General features: G+C 38.7%; 1 protein-coding gene across 6 annotated transcripts in view; it reads left to right on the top strand.

Annotated features, from left to right (window-relative positions):
- Positions 1-17,249, top strand: part of ADGRG2 (adhesion G protein-coupled receptor G2) — a 113,395-nt gene extending 96,146 nt beyond the window's left edge. For all 6 annotated transcript variants that reach the window (XM_081277090.1, XM_081277088.1, XM_081277089.1 and 3 more), the window contains 9 exons: positions 249-294; positions 408-511; positions 1,695-1,816; positions 3,157-3,425; positions 6,547-6,646; positions 7,182-7,465; positions 11,349-11,450; positions 12,433-12,585; positions 15,529-17,249. In XM_081277090.1, the coding sequence (XP_081133216.1) occupies positions 249-294; positions 408-511; positions 1,695-1,816; positions 3,157-3,425; positions 6,547-6,646; positions 7,182-7,465; positions 11,349-11,450; positions 12,433-12,585; positions 15,529-15,713 (1,365 nt within the window). In that variant the 3' untranslated portion in view covers positions 15,714-17,249. The remainder of the gene's footprint in view (positions 1-248; positions 295-407; positions 512-1,694; positions 1,817-3,156; positions 3,426-6,546; positions 6,647-7,181; positions 7,466-11,348; positions 11,451-12,432; positions 12,586-15,528) is intronic.
- The last annotated feature ends 5,865 nt before the right edge of the window (positions 17,250-23,114 follow it).

The following is a 23,114-nucleotide window of genomic DNA, read 5'->3' as shown; positions in this document are numbered from 1 at the left end:
TGTAAGCTCTCAGGACCCACCCCAGGTCTACTCAGTCTGACTGTGCTTTATCAAGGTCCCAGGGCCATCCCTATGCATGACTGATATGCTTAAGGATTCATGACCTATATGGGGCTCCCTCTTGTGGGGACCACATAAAACAGTAACTCTAAAAATGAAGCATGAGATTCTGTAATAAAAAATACCATATTTTTTCCCAATTGCTTTTCAGTTCAGGAAATTAATTATGATTTATCTTTCTACCGCAGGATGACTTAACAGTGAAATGTGTATTTTGGGACTTGGGCAGAAATGGTAGGTTCTAGTCATAATCTTGTCAAGATCCTGAGTGGGTGATTGGGGAAGGTGGGGAGTCATGGATGCTGTGGCCTTGCTGATAGGACAGATATTCTTTCTGATGCCAACAGGTGGCAAAGGAGGCTGGTCATCCGATGGCTGCTCGGTCAAAGAAAGGAAGCTGAATGAAACCATCTGTACCTGTAGCCACCTTACCAGCTTTGGGGTCCTATTGGTAACATGACCATGCGCAATGGCCTTGTATTCTGGGACTGAGGGGAAGCTGGGCAACATATCTGGATATCTAATCTAAAGTATGACTTGAACAGATAAGCAGATAGCATGGTATTATGGCAAAGTTATACACCAATGAGATTACTTTTCTAATAAGCAAATGCATCTAAAGGAAACTATCTGAGTATGAATACAAACGTTTTTTCACATTCTTTTTTTCCCCCATTACTGGGGATTGAACCCAGGACCTCTCACATCATACAATAGGCAAGTGCTCTACCCCTGAGCCACATCCCCAGCCCTTTTTAAATTTTATTTTGAGACAGGGTCTCTCCAAGTTGCCTAGGCTGGCCTCCAAATTGCAATTGTCCTGCCTTAGCTTCTCGAGTCTCTGGGATAACATTCTATTGCCAGGCTCACACTCTATTTTTACATTTAAAATTTCTCCTTTAAATGACTCAGACAAGGAATTTAGATTACAATGGACAATAAAAATTGTTTAGTTTGCAAAGCATTTCAAAAAAAATTTTTTTGAAGGGGGTACCAGGTAGTGAACTCAGGGGCACTCAAACACTGAGCCACATCCCCAGCCCTATTTTATATTTTATTTAGAGAGGGTCTCGCTGAGTTGCTTAGGGCCTTGCTAAATTGCTGAGGCTGGCTTTGAACTTGTGATCCTCCTGCCTCAGCCTCCCAAGATGCTGGGATTACAGGTGTGTGGCACTATGCCTGGCACATTTAAAAAATCTGAAAAACATTTTGACATAAATAATCTTTAATCTCTTTCACAGTCCTAAAAGATAGGTAGCATGGGGCACTGTTGTTGTTTTATTGAAATTATAATCAAAGCTCGTGGCATTTGCCCAACAATAGAATTAAGAAATGTAAGAGCCAAATGCCAGTCTTTAGAATCCCGGTCTAGTGCTTTGCCCATGCATTGTAATGCAGTGACCAAGTACATGGGATTTAGAGTCAGGCTCACCTGAATTTGAATGTGACTCCTCTATTTCCTAGCTATGTGACCTTGGGCAAGTTGCTTAACCTCTCTGATTATAATATTTGTGCCTACCTCATAGGTTGGTTCAATGTACTATAGATGGATACCTAGCACACTCAAAAAATGTAAATTATGACTTGTTTATATAAAAATATTTGATCATTGAAAGCATTGTTTTCTTTTCCAGGACCTATCTCGGACATCTTTACCACCTGGTCAAATGATGGCTCTGACATTTATAACATATATTGGTTGTGGGCTTTCATCAATTTTTCTGTCAATTACTCTTGTAACCTACATAGCCTTTGAGTGAGTATCCTTAACTGGAAATTTGGGTTGTAGGACTTGATGCTCGCCTCCATCACCAAAATGTATTAATTAAGCACTTTCCTCAGCCTGCCCTGCCCTGTACACCCACCTAGTGGAGCACCTAGGTGTGAAACTTTATGAAGCTTTTTGGCTTCTCTGCTTGCTTCCTTCCATAAGTCTTCAAGTTCAGTAAAGGCAAGGATTGCAGCATAATTGTCTCTGTACCCCAGAGTGATGCCTGGTACCTAGTCGACATTTACTGTGAAATGAAAGATGGACACACACCCTGAAATCCAAGACCTTATAGTCTGAAATAGGCTACAGCAACACATGAAACAGAATAACTATGAGTAAATTAAGCTTCTAAATTATACTGAACAAGCATAAAAGATTAAATATATTAACTGGTTTAGAGATAATGAAAAAGGGTATAAAAAACCTCACTGGAAAAAAAAATAGATACTTGGTGGGTGTGGCTTTGTAAGTCAAAACAGGAATGACATTCCAAAAAAATGGCTTCTCTTGGCTCACCAGAAAGGTTCCTCTAGTCACTTTTGGGGGAAAATTCTAACAAATTCTATTGAAAAAGAAAGAACTAGGCATTCTTGTTATATTAGCTAATTGAAACAATATGTAGATTCTGGGATTTAGATTTTGGACACTGATCAGGAAATGTACAAATTTATTTTCAGTGCCAAATTTAGGGTCCAGCTGTGACTACAGATCTTCTGGTGGACCTTTGGAAATATTCTTAGTGAGACTAAATTACCATAAAGCCAGCCATTACTCAGAATGATTTCACCAGTTCTAATTTTGCACATATAAACATGTACATGTCATCAATTAGCTGTATTTTCCTATGCCATTACATTTAGCTATAGTTTAAACTCTTTCCATGACCTCATTTTAATTAATAACCTAGGATAATATGGGAATCTGGCTACATTTTGAAGATCTGAATTTAGTAGTCTATTACATGAGAAGGAGCAGCAATGCTTCTAGAAGTAGTTTGGGAGATATGGGGTGGGTAGTCAGTAGAATCTACTACAAACTATTTAAAAGTATGGGTCAACAGTCAGCATGTAAAAAGTCCCACAGAAATCTATACACAAATTTTCCATATGGTTACCATAGATGATTTGGTTAAGATTTTTCCTTTGTTGCTGGTTTTAAAGTCCCCCATACATACACCCACTCAGAGAGAGAAAATTTATACATATCTTAGACATTTACCAAAGAATAAAAATAAACTGCCTAGAACTCATAGATAGCCTGTCATATATGCTTATGTAAGGGTTGGCAAAATGTAATGTTAACCTTTTCTTGCCCTTTCCTTTTAGAAAGATCCGGAGGGATTACCCTTCCAAAATCCTCATCCAGCTATGTACTGCTCTGCTCCTGCTGAACCTAATATTTCTCTTGGACTCATGGATTGCTCTTTATAACACAAAAGGCCTCTGCATCTCAGTAGCTGTATTCCTTCATTATTTTCTCTTGGTCTCATTCACATGGATGGGCCTAGAAGCATTCCATATGTACCTGGCTCTTGTCAAAGTGTTCAATACTTATATCCGAAAATACATCCTTAAATTCTGCATTGTTGGCTGGGGTACGTATAAATTTGCTTTCATATGCCCTGAACATTTTCTCTAGTGTTTTGATTTTTATTAAGGTAGAGACATGATGAAGCAGATCACACTTGGCAAGTTTCTAAAACAGCTTTCTATTCCTACAGGCTGCACTGTCCACAGAGCTACCTTGTGTAATATTTTTCTAGGACATGGTATTTCCTCTAGATTTATTATGAATGTAAAACTCTTTGAGGTTGGGCCATGAATCCTTGTTATACCTCCAGCAACTAGAATTTGAGCTAACACAGAAAGTGCTAGAAGGTACCAGAATGTGCTCAATAAATTAAAAATGTTTGTGGTAATAAGGCCAAATTCTCCATCCCTGAGCTCTTGGCTAGTCTTGTTCTGATGTGTACCTCCCACATACCAGACACATGTATGAGAATGATGTACTCCAAAGGGCAGAGTGAAAGGATGTACACGTAAACCAATGTAACTTCACTGCCACACTGGCACAATATTTCAGATCATGTTACCTATTGGTGGTGGGTCACAAAGCCTTAGACTTCCCCAAGATCTTGTAGGGCTTCTTCAAATCCTAACCCAGTGTTGGTGCCTCCTCAAATCCACCTGATTTTCCTTGACTAAAAATAATCCAAATGCTGCTTGAACACTTCCATTACTGGGGAGCTCATTGTCTTACAAAGCAGCCAATGACCACTTTCCAAAGCTCTTCAGTTCCGTTTTCCCATTAAGTTCACTTGGCTCCCTGGAGACATTTACCAATGGTTTTGCTGTTAAGACAAAATCATCATCATCATCATCATCATCATCATCATCATCATCATCTGATACCTCTTCTGCCTAGGAATCCTTTGGATTATTCACAAGTAGTATAATACCCAATTTTTCAAGGTATTTTCACATAAGTCACCTTATTAAAATCAAGCCTATGGGCTACTTAAGGTAGTTTTTGTCAACTCCAGGTGAAGAAACTGGCTCAAAATGCCAGTGTGATTTATCCCCAATTCAGAAGGCTAGAAGTCAGCCAAGCCTGCCTTTCTGATTCCTTGTGCAGGCCCCTTCTACTGTATTCCAGCTGCCACCATTCTGCAGACTCCCTCTTCTTCAGGCTAAACAGTCCCTACATGCCAGGAGTGCAAACCTTTCATCATCCTTATCACCCTGCCTGTCATTCTTTGTGAAGAAAAATAAAACAACCTTTTCCCCTAACTTGCCCCAGAAAGATAAGTCCCTGTTCTGGATATTGGGCACAGATTCTGTCTTCTTTAGAGAAAGCTTAAAGGTCAGACACCCTTGTGAAGAACAAGCTGCCCTACTATCACTATTTGATTTTAATTTATTTTATTTAATTTATTTTGTGGTGTTGGGGATAAACCTAGGGCCTTGTGCATGCTAGACAAATGCTTTGCCACTGAGTTATATCCCCAACCTTCCAGTATTGTATTTTTAGAAAAACATCTTTCTTAGGAAATTATCATATGTCAATATCATTAGAAGGTTCAAATACAAAGGATTTAAATGAAATATTACATTGTACCAGGCATTCCAGCCAGTCTGTGAAAGCAATTGTTTTTTATTTCCCTGAGCCTTGAGTTAGATGGCTGCTTGGTCTGTGTGTATAGGTGAGGTGGTGGCATAGAGCAGATGGGTAATGATCTAGAGGGATGAGAAGCCCTCTTTCCCAGCCAGAAACCATTTTAAACTTATAGGAACTTCTCATTTTCTTCTTCTTAAACTCATAGGCCCTTGAGAGAGCCAATAATAGTGGCAGCCACCTCCCCCATATCAGCTGGGATACGCTGGGTTCTAAATAATCAGGATATGGGGGGATAGGGATTTTGGTAGAGTACTTGCCTCACATGTACAAGGCCCTGGGTTCAATCTCCATGCACCACAAAAAAAAAAAAAAAAAAAAAAAAAGAATCAGGATTTTGGTTTCATTATAAATGATTCACCAGGAGTTGCTTACTCTTAAATTTACATTCCAGTCATGTGTAAGTTAAGGGTAACACTCACTGCTGTAACAGATAAGCTTTGAAATCTCAGATGATCATCTCCTGCTTATATATGGTCCAGTTACAAGGAGTAGCAGAGTCTCTGGTCTTGCAGTTTTTCAGGGATCCAAGATGATGAAGACTTCCTGGAAATGATGTTTCCAAGGTTACTCTGAGTTTTGGGGAAAAGAGAATAAAAGATCTCACAAGGGCAGACCTGGAGTGGAATTTATCACTTCTGACCAAATTCCACTGACCAAAACTTAGTCATGTGGTGTTACAGGATTGGGGACTTACAGGAAACTGAGGCAGCAAAAAGCACCCCCCTTTTAAACCCCAATTCTAGGGATCAAGTCAGAAAGATTTAAGACAAGTCACTACAGTTATAGGTTTATTAGAAGGGATAGGAAAGGAGAAAGGGAACACTCTCAAGGGAGAGAGTGGGTTGTCTCAGAGAAGAGAGGAACAGTGTGACTCTCCAGCTCTCCAGATTTATTGGAGATCCCAAGGAAGTTTCCAGAGAGTTCTGCCCAGATTCACTTCTTGACTTTTGACTGACAGTAGATGACATCAGACCTTCAAGTCCTTACTGCCAAGGCAACTTTAGATCACTTTGGCCTCTGCTGACCATGGAACCTATTCTTACAGATTTTATGGTTGGGGGAATTATCCTTATCTCCCTGAGTTCTGGGATCTGATCTGTGTAAAGGTCACAAAAGTCCCCCGAAGGTTGTGTTCTTCTTATCAGCATCTCAGGGCCTGAATTTCTCCTGCAGATAACAGGTATTTTGCTAAGGAATGTAACATATCTTGTCAGCTTAAGCCAGACAGGGCTACAAGTAAATAGCTTTTTAAAAGTAAAAGTGTGTGGGATCAGCACAATGGGCCTCATTTATAGAACTAATCCCCTAACCTCATGTTCCTACCACTTGCATCTGTCCGTCCCCTATCATGACCATGCACACCTGGCTGCCAGGGAGGCTGAGAGGGTCTATCCATGTGTCAAAGAGAAAAAGAAACTCATTTGGTGAATAACCAGTCTCTACATGCCACAAGAAGTAAATGGAATAATCTCTAGTCTTTTTTTCTCACCACCTTTGGTTGTTAAAAGTATGTGTGATCAATGTTTCCCATCTTCCAGGGGTACCAGCTGTGGTTGTAGCTATTGTCCTGATTATATCCCCACATAATTACGGGCTTGGATCCTATGGAAAATTCCCTAATGGCTCACCAGATGACTTGTGAGTACAAAATTCCCTGAGGAATTGTTAAGTAAACTAGAAAATAAAATTCTCCAAAAAAATGGAGGATCTAATCAGCATATCAACTCCAGCTGTCATCATAATAAAATCTAATCATATTTAACAACAGCCTTCACTGTCATATGTAATGAGATAAGGTAGTTGGAGATGCAATTATTTAACTAATGAATTAGGAAAAACTATATTGGAAATATTTTATTAGCCTCTCATAAAAATGAAACAAATTACATTATATTAATAAAGCTCATGAAATAGAATTGCTAGAGTTTGCAAGGGTGAAATCCTGAATGTCTAAAAATATTTTTTGAAAATATTTTTAATCACCAAGTGTCCTAAGATAGATTCTTTTCCTTAAGAGCCATAAATGGTTGTGGACAACAGCGGCTTTATCATTTTTTTTTCCTCCTGTAGAAAATGTTTTAGTGAAACATTATAGACTCAGTGTATCATGTAGAACACTATTTCATCATAGTAATGTGATTTCCCCTTTTTCTCCCCCCCCCCCAAATTCCAGTTGCTGGATCAACAGCAATGCAGTATTCTATATTACAGTTGTGGGATATTTCTGTGTGATATTTTTGCTGAACATCAGCATGTTCATTGTCGTCCTGGTTCAGCTCTGTCGAATTAAAAAGAAGAAGCAACTGGGAGCCCAGCGAAAAACCAGTATTCAAGACCTCAGGAGTATTGCTGGCCTCACATTTTTACTGGGAATTACTTGGGGCTTTGCCTTCTTTGCCTGGGGACCAGTTAACATCACCTTCATGTATCTCTTTGCCATCTTTAACACCTTACAAGGTAAGCTCTACACCATTAAATACGAGCTGAATGATCCCAGTTGAATAATAAAATATCACTACTAAAAGAGTATCTGCAAAGTGGCTTAGTGGTTTAAAATACATTCATTGTTAAGATTTATTGCTGAGAAGAAGAGCTTTGAGATTCTTGGAAGAAAAGTGTTCACTAGATTCAAGAAATTGTGCTTTTCCCCTCTTTATTCATTGTTATCTCCTTGGAGAGGGAAACCTGCCAGGAACTCTTCTGAGAGAGCCAATTACCCTTCCTTCACTTTCTTCTTTCCTTTTTAATTTTTTTCCCTTTTAAACTAATTTATTGAAGTAGAACCATAAAAGCACACATACTATACATGTCCATAGGAAGGCTGGCCACTTCAACCTAGGCCAGCATTTGATTTGGAGACATCAGATGATAAATGGAAAGGCAATAAACAGACCCAAGTGGCAACAGTCTTCCCAGAGGCTAATCCTTAGAAGTTACTGAGCTGACTCTGCAGCACGAAAGGGGCAGGCTCTGCATGTTGCCTTTCCCTTCTGAGCTTTCCATTTGTTAATGAAACTCAACAAATGTTCCTTTTGGAACCCTCATAGTTGTATTTTTTTTTAAGTTTTTGTATTTTTAGATTGTCTTTGTTTGTTTGTTTGGCTGTTGTTAAATATGGTGCTAATCATATTTAACAACAGCCTTGAACCCAGTGCCTTGCACATGCTAGGCAAGCACTCTGCCATTGGGCTCTAGCTTCAGCCCCATAGTTGTATAGTTGTATTCTTTTTTCTTTTTTTAATTTTTTTAGTTGTAGATGGACACATTTCCTTTATTTTATTTATTTTTATGTGGTGCTGGGGATTGAACCCAGTGCCTCACATGTGCTAGGCAGCTGCTCTACAGCTGAGCCACAATCCCACCCCCATAGTTGTATTCTTTATGAAAGCAAGTAGTGTTATAAAACACTTGTCAGCTGTTAATTTTTAATGGAAGTGCTTTGGCATTAAAAGCCCAGCAGGCTAATAGGTTTACATTACAATAACAATAATTCACTGTCCCTTGGCTTCCTTTTATTCCAAATCCTTGCTTGAGATTCTCATTGCAGTCTCTCATCTGCTTGTTTTCCTGTTGCTTTTAGCTCCCCTAGCACCCTCCCGTAGTTCCATCAGGCAATAAATCATTTTGCTGGTTTTCAAAGAAATCCCACCCAGAACCAGAGTGGTGGTACACACCTGTAATCCCAACTGGGGAGGCTGAAGAAGGAGAATCACAAGTTCAAGGCTAACATGGCAATTTAGTGAGACCCTGTCTCAAAAATTTAAAAAATAAAATAAAATAGGTTGGGGATGTAGCTCAATGGTAGAATGCTTGGCTAGCATTTCTCAAGGCCCTGGGTTCAACCCCTAGGACTGAAAAAAGAATTAGAAAAAAGAAATCCCACCCTGATATGAATTCAGATATCTGATTTGGTCATTAGTTCTTATTTTATTTGGAGGAAGCCCTGCAGCAGTCTGGCTGGGCACAATTCAGGAGCCACTTGTCAAAAGAAACGAACTTTATTTTTAGAACTACAAACACCAAACAAAACAGCTCCTCAGGAAAAACCCTCAGAGCCCAACTGCCACCACCGGCTTCCCACAAGCCTCTCCCTCAACCACCAGCCTCTCCACCTCCCACAATCCTCCTGCTCTTGAGGCCAATTGGCTGGGTCGTGTGGGTGGAGCCAAAAAAGTCCCCCAATGAGCAGCTCTGTGGTCTGAAAGGGCAGGGAAACAGCCCAATGAGCATCACCACAGAGGAGCCAATCATCTAGATGTTGCTGGGGCCGCTGTGAGCCAATCATCAGCTGGCAATCTGAAAGGGCGGGGAAACAGCTCAATGAGCATCTCCAATGAGCATCACCACAGAGGAGCCAATCAGCTAGATGTTGCTGGGGCCGCTGTGAGCCAATCATCAGCCGGCAGCTGGAAGTTTGCTGGCAGCTGGAAGTTTGCTGGGGCCCCTTCGGCTGTGGCTCTCAACATCTCCCCCTCTCTGTTTAAACAACAAGCATGTGGCTTAGGGACCGTGCCTGCCTTAGGTTGTCCAATACTACATATGGTCCTTACCCGTTATAGGATGAGCTGACCTCAAGGCGTCAGCCTCCTGTCTTAGGTTGGTAGCATTGCAATTGGATCTTACCCATCACTGACTACCAGTCCAGTATACAGCCACACCTGTGGAGAGGTCTTTGTACCAGCGGGGGAGTGAGGTTCTTTGCCTCACCTCTAAGCCCCAAATATGCTTATTGGTTACATATGGTTGTTAATTTCATCTGTAATATACCAGTCTCCAAATTGGTATATCCAGGTATCACACTACATGGTATTAAATACCAAAACAAAAACAACAGTAAAGAAGAGCAAATTATTTCTAAGGGTTTTGAGAAAAGTTTTATTTGCTAACAATGGCATACTTAAATAGTATATACTTTAAGACAAACAGTTTATATGCCCAAATCACATTAATCATTAACACAAAAAACTAGGTATCCACCCTCATGTTTAATGTGGAAAATGAACCTACCTCTTTTTCTGTATTTCTCCAGAAAATCTTCTTATTTGAGTTTGAATGAATAGAAAACATTTTCTGCTTCTTCTATAAAAGAGAACTAATGCCTAATTCATAGTGCTTTTGAGTTGATTAAAGAGAGCTATGCATAGGTTCTGATTTGGGCTGTGTGCATCTCCATTTTGACCTCTCTGACACATGTTGTTTTCCCCCTAATGCAACCAAGGGTGGCCTCCCAGGGTGACACTTTGAGGAAAGGGATACAATATTCAGACAGCAGTCTTGAAGGTGGGCATGTGTACCCTATTAGAAGCAAATCTGGTATTTCAAAAGATTGTGTATTTCAAAAAGATTGTGTATGTCAAAAGGGTTGTGGAGAGAGAGCGCACCTCATAATTCATCCAAACATTCAGCAAATATTATTGGCCAAAGCCTTGGGGAGTGGCAGAGAGAGAGGTGTGAGGAGCCTTGGCCTGCATAACTGGGGATGGAGGAGGTCAGGAGGTGGAGTCTGAGGGCCCCTTCAAATCTTCAGTTTGCTCTTCTTGCTGAGACATCCGGGGAGAATGTCCTTAAGCAGGTTGGTGGGCAGCAGGAAGATAGTTAATGAGTGTACTGGGTGTACCACCCAGGGAGGCACATTGGGAAAAGGCCAAGCAAAGACCTGACAGTGGGCCTGAGAGAAGAATGTAAGACTGTGAAGGAGATGACATTTGACAAAACTTGGAGATGGATTATGAATCCAGAGGGAGGGAGAGGTAGGAGCCAAGGACCCACCAAGGTGGATGGCTTGTACTACCAAGACAGGGAAGGCCAATGACAGAATGTGAGAGGAGAGACAGTGAACTTAATTTTGGAAATGTGAAGTTATCATTGTTTTTATATATTTTGGGGTTTTGTTGTTGTTGTTGTTGTTGTTGTTACTGGGGATTTAACCCAGGGGCGCTCAACCACTGAGCTACATCCCCAGCATTTTTATTTTTATTTTTTTATGCTTGAGACACAGTCTTGATAAATTGCTTAGGGCCTTGCTAAGTTGCTGAGGCTGGTTTTGAACTTGCAATCCTCCTGCCTTAGTCTCCCAATCGCTGAGATTACAAGCTTGCACCACCATGCCCAGCCAATAAGTATTCTTTATCTTACAAAAATTTTTAAAAATGAGGGGCATTCTCTGGGTGCCTTTCCATAGCAAGCCTTGAACTTAGGACTTTTTTAGTAAATGTGCAAAATTTCACTTTGCCTATAGCTGCCAAAGATTTTATTTTTTTGTGCAAAGTAAGCTCACGATATTCAGGTCTTATTTGAAATTTATTATGTTATGGTTTGTTTTTCTGTTTTCCCCCTTTAGGATTTTTCATATTCATCTTTTACTGTGTAGCAAAAGAGAATGTCAGGAAGCAATGGAGGCGCTATCTTTGTTGTGGAAAGTTCCGGCTGGCTGAAAATTCTGGTAAAAATTAACCTTACTTTTTCTCTTCCTCTTAAATCTCAAGGAAAGGATGTATAAATTAAACGCCAAAGCAATCATTGCTAAGGGGCCCTTGGATCCGAAAATCAAAAAACAGAACCCATGCAAAGAAGCCTATGGATTGTGAACATTAGGGGGAAAACCTAGTGAATAGTGGTGTTTGGGAATTTTACAAGCAATAGAATTAGTGGACTGGCTGCTTCTTGAGTGAAGGAAGCAACAGTGACATTTTTAGAATTTATTTCCTATTGAGTTCATGTTTTTCATTTCCCAAAGTAATTTTTAATATTTTCCTTCATAACTTTTTAAGGGTTGACTCAACTCTTTCTCCACAGGTCCTGGTTGTCAGTCACTTTATTTGTTAGCAGGCCAAACTATATATAAGCTTTGTCACACATTTGGTTATTTGGAAGTTATTTTTGCATATGCTCTGTTGGGTAGTACATTTTCTTAAAAATGAGAAAAATTAAGTACTGTTTAAAAAAGCAAGATTCCTTTTGTGTGAATATCACCTTTGCAGTACCTGGGTTGGGGGCAGGGGTGGGTGGGTGGGGAGGAGCACTAGAGTCTGTTCTCAGGCAATGGCAATACACATAGGCCAGTCATTTCTATGAATTCAAGAAGAATTAGACATCACAACACAGTTGATTTCTGTTATTGTGAAGACAGTGTGAGGCTTTGAATTAGTACCTAATTCAGTAGTTATTTATAGACACAATCAAATGAGCTTGGCTTTTAGTTCCAGGAGAATATAGTTTACTTTTAACCAAACAGTCATTTAAAGGACAAATGTAAATAGTCTAAATGAAAACATCTTTTATCACACCAGCTTTGAAATGTGTGACTTCTCTGTAAGATCTCAAAGTGAGAAATCTGTTGCTAGAACTTGTTACACTGTGATCTGTCTCTTGCATTTGAGCTTCAACATAGGCCCTGTTTTTCTGTAATGCTTATTCTGCTGTAGACTGGAGTAAAACTGCTACTAATGGTTTAAAGAAGCAGACTGTAAACCAAGGAGTATCCAGCTCTTCAAATTCCTTACAGTCAAGCAGTAACTCCACTAACTCCACCACACTGCTAGTGAATAACGATTGCTCAGTACACGCAAGCGGGAATGGTATGTATGTCTCAATATAGTATTTCTCAAGCTAGTATTTATTTTTTTAAGTAGTTTTATCCTTTAGTGGTATTTTTGCAAAGCAAACTGAATAATTACATATATGACTAGTGGATCAAAATGGGGTTCCCTTCCATAAAAGAGAAGTTTATTTATCCAAATATTGCCCAAAGACTTCAGTACTGGGCTCTATGAGAGCAGTACCTAAAATAGTCCTTGAGACTATATTCATTTTTATTACATCTATAATCGTATACATCTTCAACACTTTTAAACCTTCCTGTTTTTCACTTTTCATGTTTGTTAATTCTTTCCCACAGTGTGGCTGCCTTGTGACAGCACCCAAATCCCCACAAATATATCAGATACTAGAAGATGAATTGTGACCAGTATTGGTGACCATATATGTCATCAATATATGAACAGATTATTGCTACTGTGCCTCCTGCACTCATTAAGTCTGACATTTCTAGCTAAAACTGCATTACATTTTCTTTCTTTCATGAGACTGGGCTGTTCATTACTCTTAAAAGCTTGCCTTCTTCTGCTTCTTAATATTATCTTTTGCATTTTATAAAAACCTAAGTTCTACCAATATACTTTCTCCTTCCATGGAGAATTTATCTTCATTCACTGTTTAAGGGTGTTAGTTCTTTTCATGACTAATTCAAATAAATTTGTGAGAAAGTTCATACATTTACCAAATGGTTTTCCAGTCTTCTGAGGGTTGGGGAGCCCTGGTGGTTTGTTCAGACTTTAAAAATACAATAGGATGCCTTGAAATCAGTTTCTCAACCTCAGGTACAGGGGATATTTGGGGCTGGGTAATTCTGCTTTGTGGAATTGCAGAATATTGAAAGAAGCATCCCTGGCTTCTACCTAGTAGAGCCAGTAGTGCCCTACTCTCAGTTGTGGCAACCAAAAACATCCCCAGATACTGCCAAATATCCCCTGGGGGATAAACTTGCCCTTGGTTGAGAACTCCTTCTATAAAAGATGAGAAACTGCTGCCATGTGGCCTTGGATCTTCTGTCAATACCAGAAGAAAAGGTCTGGGCTCTATGCCAAATAGCTATATCAGGAATGATTCAATGTAGGCAAACGGAGTAGAGGCAGTGGGAATCAAGGTTGGTTAATAACTTATTGTGAGAGAGCAAGTTGAAAAGCAAGCGAGAAATCGAAGAATGGCTGGGTCATCCAGAAGTCTTAAAATTGCATGTGTTTGGCGTTCTTCATCCATAACCAGAGTTTTCCATATTCTACAGAGAGCTCGGAGATGAAGCTTCATCTGCCTAGCCCTATCAATATATTGTCATTCTTTGGGGAATCAAATTTGACAGAAGTAGCACATTTGACACAGCTGCTTGACACAGCTATTTTTGATGCCTGACAGTGAGGAAGGGGTACATTTTAAGGCCACCAGAATGGCTGTTTCAGACTACCTAATAAGTCTGTCAGATGAATATTCCTGATTTGTCAGTCCTCACATTAGGTTCAGGAATGGATGAGGAATGGAATTGGCAATTTTAAAAGAGACACTAGCAGCTGAATCGTTTGTTTATTATACTGGGACAAATTGTTCCTGCACCAAAATGTCCTCAGACCAAAATGCCTAAATCAGAACAGCTGCCTCAGACAGTCACATGCCCTGTTTGAGCTGTGGCACAGATGGGGCTGCATTAACCAGATCCACCACCTTGTCTGCATGAATGTGACATATTTCAGTTTTAAGCTGCCTTAGATAAATCATATCACAGAGTCACAAGCTCACAGTGTGGAAGCAACATCCTCGCATGTTGATTTCATCTCTTCTGAGCCATGGAACTTTGGGCAGAGCACTTAATTTCTACAAACCTAATTCCATCATCTTTGAAATGAGCATAATAATATCCCATAGAGTATCTATTCCATAGAGTTATGAGATAATATTTATCAAGTGCTCAGTGCTGATATAATTACTGTTGTTATGATTACATCACCAACTAACAAATGGGCTTATTATTTCACTTCCTATACAGTCTCCCAATGGTATAGCATTCAGAAGGATGGTGCCAAGTAGCTAGAAGTTCTTGGAAGCTATGTAGCCCTACAATCTGGGGCCTACTTGGGGTCCCAGAGACCTGGGTCCAACGCATAGGTGTCACTGAATGCTCAGCTGCTCCCTGCCTGGCATCTTAGATTGGAATCTATGGTTTTCTATTGGGAATGAGTTCTATCTCAATTTAGTCAGAGAGGCTGGCTTAGAAGATGGTCAGAGATTTCTTCTTGCCATGACTGTTATGGTTGGTTGCTCTAACTTTCTCTGCTAGTACAAAGTTTCATTTTATAGGAATCTTAGAGAAGCAGGAACCTTTAAGGGTATATATGGGGATCTCTGTTAGTCTTAACTTTTGGGGGAGATCAAAATATTGCCTTAGGCTATCTTATATGTTCTGGAAGTCAGTATGTTTTTGATCAGAGTTAGAAAAGGGGCCTAAAATAAAATATATTGGCTGGGTCCTATGGCACACACCTGTGATCCCAGAGACTTTGGAGGCTAAGGCAGGAGAATTGCAAGTTCAAGGCCAGCTTCAGCAACTTAGCAAGGCCCTATCTCAAAATTTAAAAAAGGGCTGGAGATGTAGCTCAGTGATAAAGCAACCCTGGGTTCAATCCCCAGTACCAAAATAAATAAATAAACAAATAAATAAATACCTTGCTTTGTTTCATATTTTGGCCATTTCATTAAAAAGAAAGCTGTCATAGGAAACTCATTTCTGAATCAATCTCCAATTTGTTGTGCTTACTTTGCCCTTAGGAAAGGGATAGAATGAAAAATAAAATAAATATATATCAAATATTTTTAAAAGCTGTTTCATGTGTGCATATTTAAAGTGTTTACATTTGTTTTTTAATGCTTTCTGTGGGTACTTCATCATACCCACTTTGTTTTTCTTTATACAGGTAATGCTTCTACAGAGAGGAATGGGGTTTCTTTCAGTGTTCAGAATGGAGATGTGTGCCTTCATGATCTCACTGGAAAACAGCACATGTTTAATGACAAAGAAGATTCCTGCAATGGTAAAAGCCGTATGGCTCTCAGAAGGACTTCAAAGAGGGGAAGCTTACACTTTATTGAACAAATGTGATTCCTTTTTTCTAAAATCAAAGCATGATGCTTGATGGTGTGAAATGTCCAATTTTACCTTTTACACAATGTGAGATGTATGAAAATCAACTTATTTTATACTCAGCAACCTCTGGAGGAACATAAGCTAATGAAAGGCGATGGTTACTATTGGAAGGGGAAACCAAGACGTTATTGTGGCCTTTAGACATTAGCAATTTGGTTTCTGAACCTTCATTTTAAAAGAAGGTTGGTTTTAAACAACACAGTGAGAATAAGACTTGTATAAACAAAAACGTAGTTAATTTCCAGCTACATTTTAAAGAGGCTAAGTTATCTTTGATAACATCCTAGAAAGCAACTGTTGACTTCAGACTTTTGGTGAGTTTAGTTGCGCATGCCTTTGTTGTATATAAGCTAAATTCTAGGGACCCACGTGTCAGAAATCTTACTTCTACCTTTTTTGTATTTATTTTCTACTATGTAGATTTATTCTTTTGTAGAATCATGGTTTTATTGTTTTGTCTAATGTGATAACTCAGAAAATCCTTACTGATTCAGTGAATTCTAAAGCTCCTTTTGGAGATTATATGGATGTGAAATACAGAAACTTCATTGAAATCAAGAAATAATAATGATGCAGCCAGACTCTAATCAGACAGTTCCACAATTAGCTCATACAGTGCCTTTGAGTGAGTTAGAAAAAGGTACCCCCCTGGGAAGATACAGCCTGGTTTGGCAAGCAGAGTGGGGTCACGTTTTAGTCCTAGTCATCTTCTTGGGGGCATCTTTATATAAGGTATGACCTGTACAACCATACATGACATCCAATGCCAGTACCCATCCCCAGGCCACATCCCTATTAATCAGATTATGGAATCTGCACCAAGATGTTAAGCTTAATATCTTGGTCACAGAAAGGGAAGAAACTCTAATCTAGACCATATATGGGGAAGATTGTGAATGTGGAGGAGATACATACACTGCCACATCTCAAGTCCCCAGAGCCTTCCAGAAGAGGGGAACAGAGTAGGATTACTTTTGAAAAGAGAGATATATAAGGAAAACAAATCATATTGCTGTTCTTTAAAAGGCAACTGCATGGTACATTGTTGACTGTTACCACTGGTACACTCTGGCCCAGCCAGATTTCTAATTATTTTTTAAAATGTGTCAAGTCTTAAAGAGTGTATAGTGACAAGGGGGAGCAGCTACTGAAAACAGTGAACTATCCCGTGATACTGTTGTTTCTATTTGTATCAAACCCTGATTGCTATAGTCTTTCCTACTTTCCACCTATACCTGCTTGAGCAATAACTCAAGTATGTCCTTACTAGGAACATTTCAAAACCCTTTAGTTAGATCTTTCACTAAGGCTCCCTTGCATATATTTCAAGTGAATGTTGTATCCCAGATTAACCATGGTAATAAGACATTTCTGAGTGCTGATTTGTCTTTGCAGTATTTCTTCTCTGATTTATTTAATTGTCTTGTATTTATGTGTTAAAATCAACAAACAATGTTAAAATGAACTAAATAAATTTAGTTAAGTCCTTTAAATTTGGTAACTTTTACAAAGAAAAACCTTTTGCAGTTTCTTTCCCTGGCAACAAGGAATGGGAGTAGTAAGACATGCCTGGTGAAGACCAACACAATAGTCATATCTTTTGGGAAACAGCAAGCACCCTGGGGATGAGAAATTAGAGCAAGAGTTGTCCTGTCACATGAGATTAGTTTCTGTAGTCTTCTTTTCTCTTTTTCTGTTACTCTTTCAAGAGTTTCTCTTCAGGGCTGGAGATGTGGCTCAGTGGGAGAGCACTTGCCTAGCATGTGTGAGGCCATAGATCCAATCTCTAGCATCACAAAACAGAAAACATACTACTACAAGAGTTTCTCTTTAATATTTGTTGCCATTGACCTCTAGGCAATTTATGAGACCCAGTTCAGATTCCCATCCAAGTGTCTATTTCCTCAGCATCAAACAATAGGATTTCAGGAAGGGTTATAGGTTATCATGCTGAAGCCACAAAGTGGGGAAGCTGGCCTCATCTGCTTCCAAGATCCTCAGCCCCCACAGAGGCCAAGCACTAAACTAATCAGGAGCAGGATGAGACTTCACTAGTCAATCTCCCAAAAGGAGATTATAAAGGAGGTGCAATGTCCATGTCCTTTAGCCCCCCCCCCCCTATTTTTCGTATTATGTTTTACATCTAGCTGTGGTTCTTAAGCCAAATTTTCTTCTCTCTCTCTCCCTCTCTCTCTCTTAATTCAGAGAGATAACAAGGCAAGATAGAAAATGTTCCCAAGCAGCGTCCTGTTTGGGGTTTAAAATTGGTCCCACAATCTATTGTAAGAAAACAGAGGTGTTGCCCATATTAGGAGGCAGAGAGTGTCAGAGCAGTTGCCAGTCTTTGAAGAAGTATTTCCTCAGAACATTGGAGAAAATGTTTCCCCAAACACACTCTAGTCATTAATCCCACACAGGAACTCTGTTGACTGTAATGAGCACCATCATGATTATTCTCCTCACAAATGGTAAAACTGCTCCACTTACATCTAACAAGGTCACCAAATCGGAGGAGTCTATCAATATGTCCATTTCCTCCCAAAGTAAATCGAGTCCTTGATTGAGCATAACTTGTTGAGTTATATTCATTGATGCATCAGTTTATACAGTTACTGTGATGGCTATCATAGAAGCTGTAGTTTGGTTTTATCTTAGTCTTCACCGGCACTTGGATGGAGATGGGAATTCTGGCAATGATGCTAAAGAGACATTATCCTGAACAGAATTATTAAATATAATGAAAAGGAAAGGTGAAAGTAAACAAACAGATCTGTTAACCTCCTAAAAAACAATCCTTAACAGCTGTTTACCTAATTTAAATTAGTAAGCAAACAGATCTGTTAACCACCTTTAAAAACAATCCTTAACAGCTGTTTACCTAATTAAAATTAAAGCATTTAAATCACGTGAATAAAAAAAAAAATTCGGATCCATTTTTTCATGAGCGCTCCTCATATATGAAATATGGACATACACACATACAGACATACAACACAAAACAGAAATGTGCACACATAACATACAACACATAAGACAATAAAGGCCTTGTAGTTTTACCTAGGTGAAATCTCCATTGCAATGTTTAAAAACTCCACAGTCAAAAAATAAAACACAGTCAAAAAATAAAACTGATCAGAAAAACATTAACCTAGGTTTGTATGAGCTCAAAAATAAAATAGAACTTTACGATGTGGGAAAAATGCAATAATAAAATAGATATTGAAAAAAGCACCATGGTTAATCACTGTCGCAGATGTAAGAATAGCCAAACTGGAGCTCTGGATATCAGCTGTTATGGATTTGAGTCAAATCATCTTCTTTTTCTGTAGAAATTGCTTTAGTTAATCTCTCTGGAATCCAAATCGGCTGCTGTTCTTCCTGCGGAAAAACACAGACGGAACCCCGATTCCAGACAATAACTGGATCAGGACCTTTCCATTGTCCTGTTAGAACATCTTTCCAAAGTACCTTAGACTTATGTACATTTTTCGGATACATATGTCTTTCCGCAGCACTAAGTCCTGATGAATCCAAATTTTAAAAGTTTAGAGTAAAAAGGGTTATTTTAAGTTTATCTTTGGGGGATATATACCCCTTTAAGATCCTTTTAAATTTAAGTCTATCAAAAGCATTCTGCCTTAGTTTTTAGAATTACTTTAGTCCTTTTAATTTTTTGATGTGGTTTTAAACCATAGTTGTCTTAGCCTCTTGCATTTTCTATCTGAAATACCTTTATTTGACATTTTCAACCATTTTCTATCGTATTTCTATCTTCTAGTTTTCTTCTAAGGTTTTTATATTTACCCTTAGTTGCTTTTTTCTCTCCTAGTTTTCTTTTGTTTCCTATTTTGTGGGTTTAAAATTCTTGCCTTTCTACATCTTTTTTATCTTTCTACATCTTCTTTATCTTTTTTCTTTTTAACTTTCTATAGTTCTGTCTTTAAAGTTTTTCACTTCAAATTTTTAATCTTCTTTATCTAAATATCTTTTATCTTATTATCTTCCCATTTTCATGGGTTTTTTTTTTCCATCCATCATGAAGGCATCTTAACCACCTTCAACTTAACCTTTTAAAGCCTTTTGCAACTTATTTAGACGTTTTACAACTTTTTACTTTACCACACAAAGATTATCTCATCTCCCTCTTTTTGGTTTAATAAGTAATAGTTTGATGAGTAAAGCAATCTTTTTTCCGCCATGAAGGTATCTCAACCACCTTCAATTTAACCTTTTAAATCCTTCCAGTTATCATCTATACTGTACTTTTAAATGTACTTTTTCACCACCTACAGCTTCACTCTTTTCAACGAGGCTTAGATTCTGTTTAAATAGCTTAATGTTAGTTTACATGGCTGCCCTTCAACCAAAGGCCTTTTTTTTTTCCTCCATTAAGAAGCTTTGTCTCAATCTGCCATGTACAAATACCTTTTTTCTTCTTTCTTTCTTTCTCAAGCTTTTAAATTAAGTCTAGTTTCCTCAAAACCTTTTTAAATGGCATTTTACAACTTTTTACTTTACCACACAGAGATTATCTCATCTAGAAACATTTCTTTATCCTTTAACCTTTTATATTAAAATATATTTCCACATCTTGAATCTTTTTATATCTCTTTTTTAACCATTAACCCTTTTTATAAATTCACATTCTGAAACAACCCTTATAAAATTTCTGATTTAGACAAATTACTCCACTTTAATAAGATGAAATAATTTCATGTTTTTTAAGGTACTATAATATTGTAATTGAAACTCAACTGAAACTTCTTATACTTTTTGTATATAAATTACACCTGATAGAATCTAAAGACTTAGTAACCTTGTTTCAGCAAAGACACAGACCAAAGCAATATTAAACTTTTTTCTATTTACCAATTTACGAAAACACACATAATGTTTAAGTATATTACCTTATGGAACTTAATAAGAGCACTTGATTTCATATTTAGTGGTTGATATTTTAACACGTTAGCTTTGTAAATTAATCATATGTCTGTAAAAACCAAGATCTTAGACAAGTATAGTAAACAGAACTAGGCATCTCTTTCTTGTTGAAGAAAAATCCTTCTACAGGATACCATGATGGTCCCATTGATAGACTTAATAACTCGTCTTTTAAAAAGCCATGGGCTACATTTTTGTATTGTATCAACATATGCCCTAATTTTTCTTGGTCTTACTGGGGTGCCTCCTTCCTCTAACAATTTTTCTTCCTTGGGGGCGAACAACCTCAAACCTTGAGTCAACCATTTTCCCCAGTTTGCCTGAGAAAGTTCTAAGAACAGGCAACTTGAAATAAAAACAAAATAAATCAAAACAAGAACACATTGTTTTTTGAAATAGTCACCCATTTTTTTTTTTTTTTTTTGCTCTCCTTCAGGAGCGAGCAAATTCACTTACCCCCAAGCTTCAGACATCCCGCATACGGACCACCAAATGCCGCAGTCTTGGCTGGGCACAGAATCACGAGCCACCACACAGCTTTGTAGATTCAAACAGCAATTCTTTATTCCCGAACTCACACCGGCCTCCACACACGTTCTGGGGCAATCCCAGTTCTGCTGCCACCCAATTCACCTACTCCACGAGGCTTATTTCCCAAAATGCTCTCTGAATCTCACGAGAGTTCAACAGGAGCTTAGGCAGCAGGAACGCCCTAATTCCAGCAGCAATAATCCTCAACATCGAACTTCCCTAAAATCCAAGGTCTTAAACTGGGAACGCCTTAAATTTGTCTTAAACCGGGAACGCCCTAAACCCAAGGACTGGGATACTTCCTCAAACTGCAGGATACACCCTAATCCTGGATCCACCCTCGTCCTTGGGCAGGGTCACTTAACATGCAATGTCAACAGCGAAATTAACATGGGGTACGCTGGCAAGGAAATTTCCTACTTGGTAATGGCCCTCAGCACTAGGAGGCGTCAGTTTGTTAAAGATTATGTCAATGAAGATCTAATTTACTGAATGACCAATTCACTAAGTGGGCTTGTTTGGTCTTTTTGTCTCCATAACAGTATTAAAGGGCAATTAATTTGTTTCTGTCTCATCTCACTGCTGCAGTTGGAGTTGGAAGGACAGGAAAAAGGAAAAACTGAGTGGACATAAGAACATAATCTTAAATGTGAAGAATTCTTATCATGGTATTATTTTTCACCTCATTCTTGAGATACAGCATCAAGAAGTCAGAGCACTTTCGCCCTAAGCAACTTAGTGAGACTGTCTCAAAATAGAAAAATAAGGGGCTGGAGTTGTAACTCAGTGGTATAATGTTTGTCTAGCATGTGTGAGGCACTGGGTTCGATTCTCAGCACTGTATATAAATAAATAAATAGAACAAAGGTCCATCAACAACTGAAAAAAATTGAAAATAAGAAAAGAAAGGGCTGGGATGTAATTCAGTGATTAAGCACTTGCATTCAATCCCTGTTTACCACCCCTCCACCCCCCCTCAAAGTTTGCAGATATAAACAGAATATTTATTCTTCCAGATTATCCAGCATATATATTCTGGGGATCGAACCCAGAGCCTTGCAAGTGCTTTACTACTGAGCTATATTCCTAGCCCCAGAATATATTATTTTAAGTATATTTAATAAATATATACCTCACTTGAAGAAATCTTATACTCCCTGGGACTTCCTCTCCTTGCCTCTTGGTCTCAAACTAGCTACAGGAAGTTGTAATACAGACAAATTCAACATTCTTTTTAAAAGTACTGTAATGAGAAACAAAATGATCCCCAGTCAACTAAATTATTGTAGAAATAACTAAATTTGAAAAATTAGTTATTTTTAGCAAATTGATTCAGAATTGAACCTCTCTGAGTCAAAGATGGAATGAGTGCTTTTATTTAGAGTTAAAGATCTGAACCCTCCAAGAGAAACATTAGTTTCTATCTTGGACCCTGATCTTTTAAATGGATTCCTAAGAAGCATCCAATGTGAACAAAAGTCATAATAAAAAGAAGAAATAATCCCAGCTTTTGTTACAGAAGAATGCATGAAAATCTAGTAAGAGTACATATTAAGGGGCTGGGGTTGTGGCTTAGTGGTAGAGTATTTGCCTAGCATGTGTGAGGCACTGGGTTTGATTCTTAGCACCACATATAAATAAAGGCCCATCAACAACTAATAAATGTTGAGAGCCACAGCCAAAGGGGCCCCAGCAATCTTCCAGCTGCCAGCAAACTTCCAGCTGCCGGCTGATGATTGGCTCACAGCAGCCCCAGCAACATCTAGCTGATTGGCTCCTCTGCGGTGATGTTCATTGGGCTGTTTCCCTGCCCTTCAGACTGCCAGCTGATGATTGGCTCACAGCGCCCCAGCAACATCTAGCTGATTGGCTCCTCCACGGAGC

This window comes from Spermophilus citellus, assembly GCF_964194105.1.
Source record: "Spermophilus citellus genome assembly, chromosome: X".
In the NCBI taxonomy this organism is placed as follows: Eukaryota; Metazoa; Chordata; class Mammalia; order Rodentia; family Sciuridae; genus Spermophilus; species Spermophilus citellus.
This window is presented reverse-complemented; position numbering and strand designations above follow the sequence as displayed.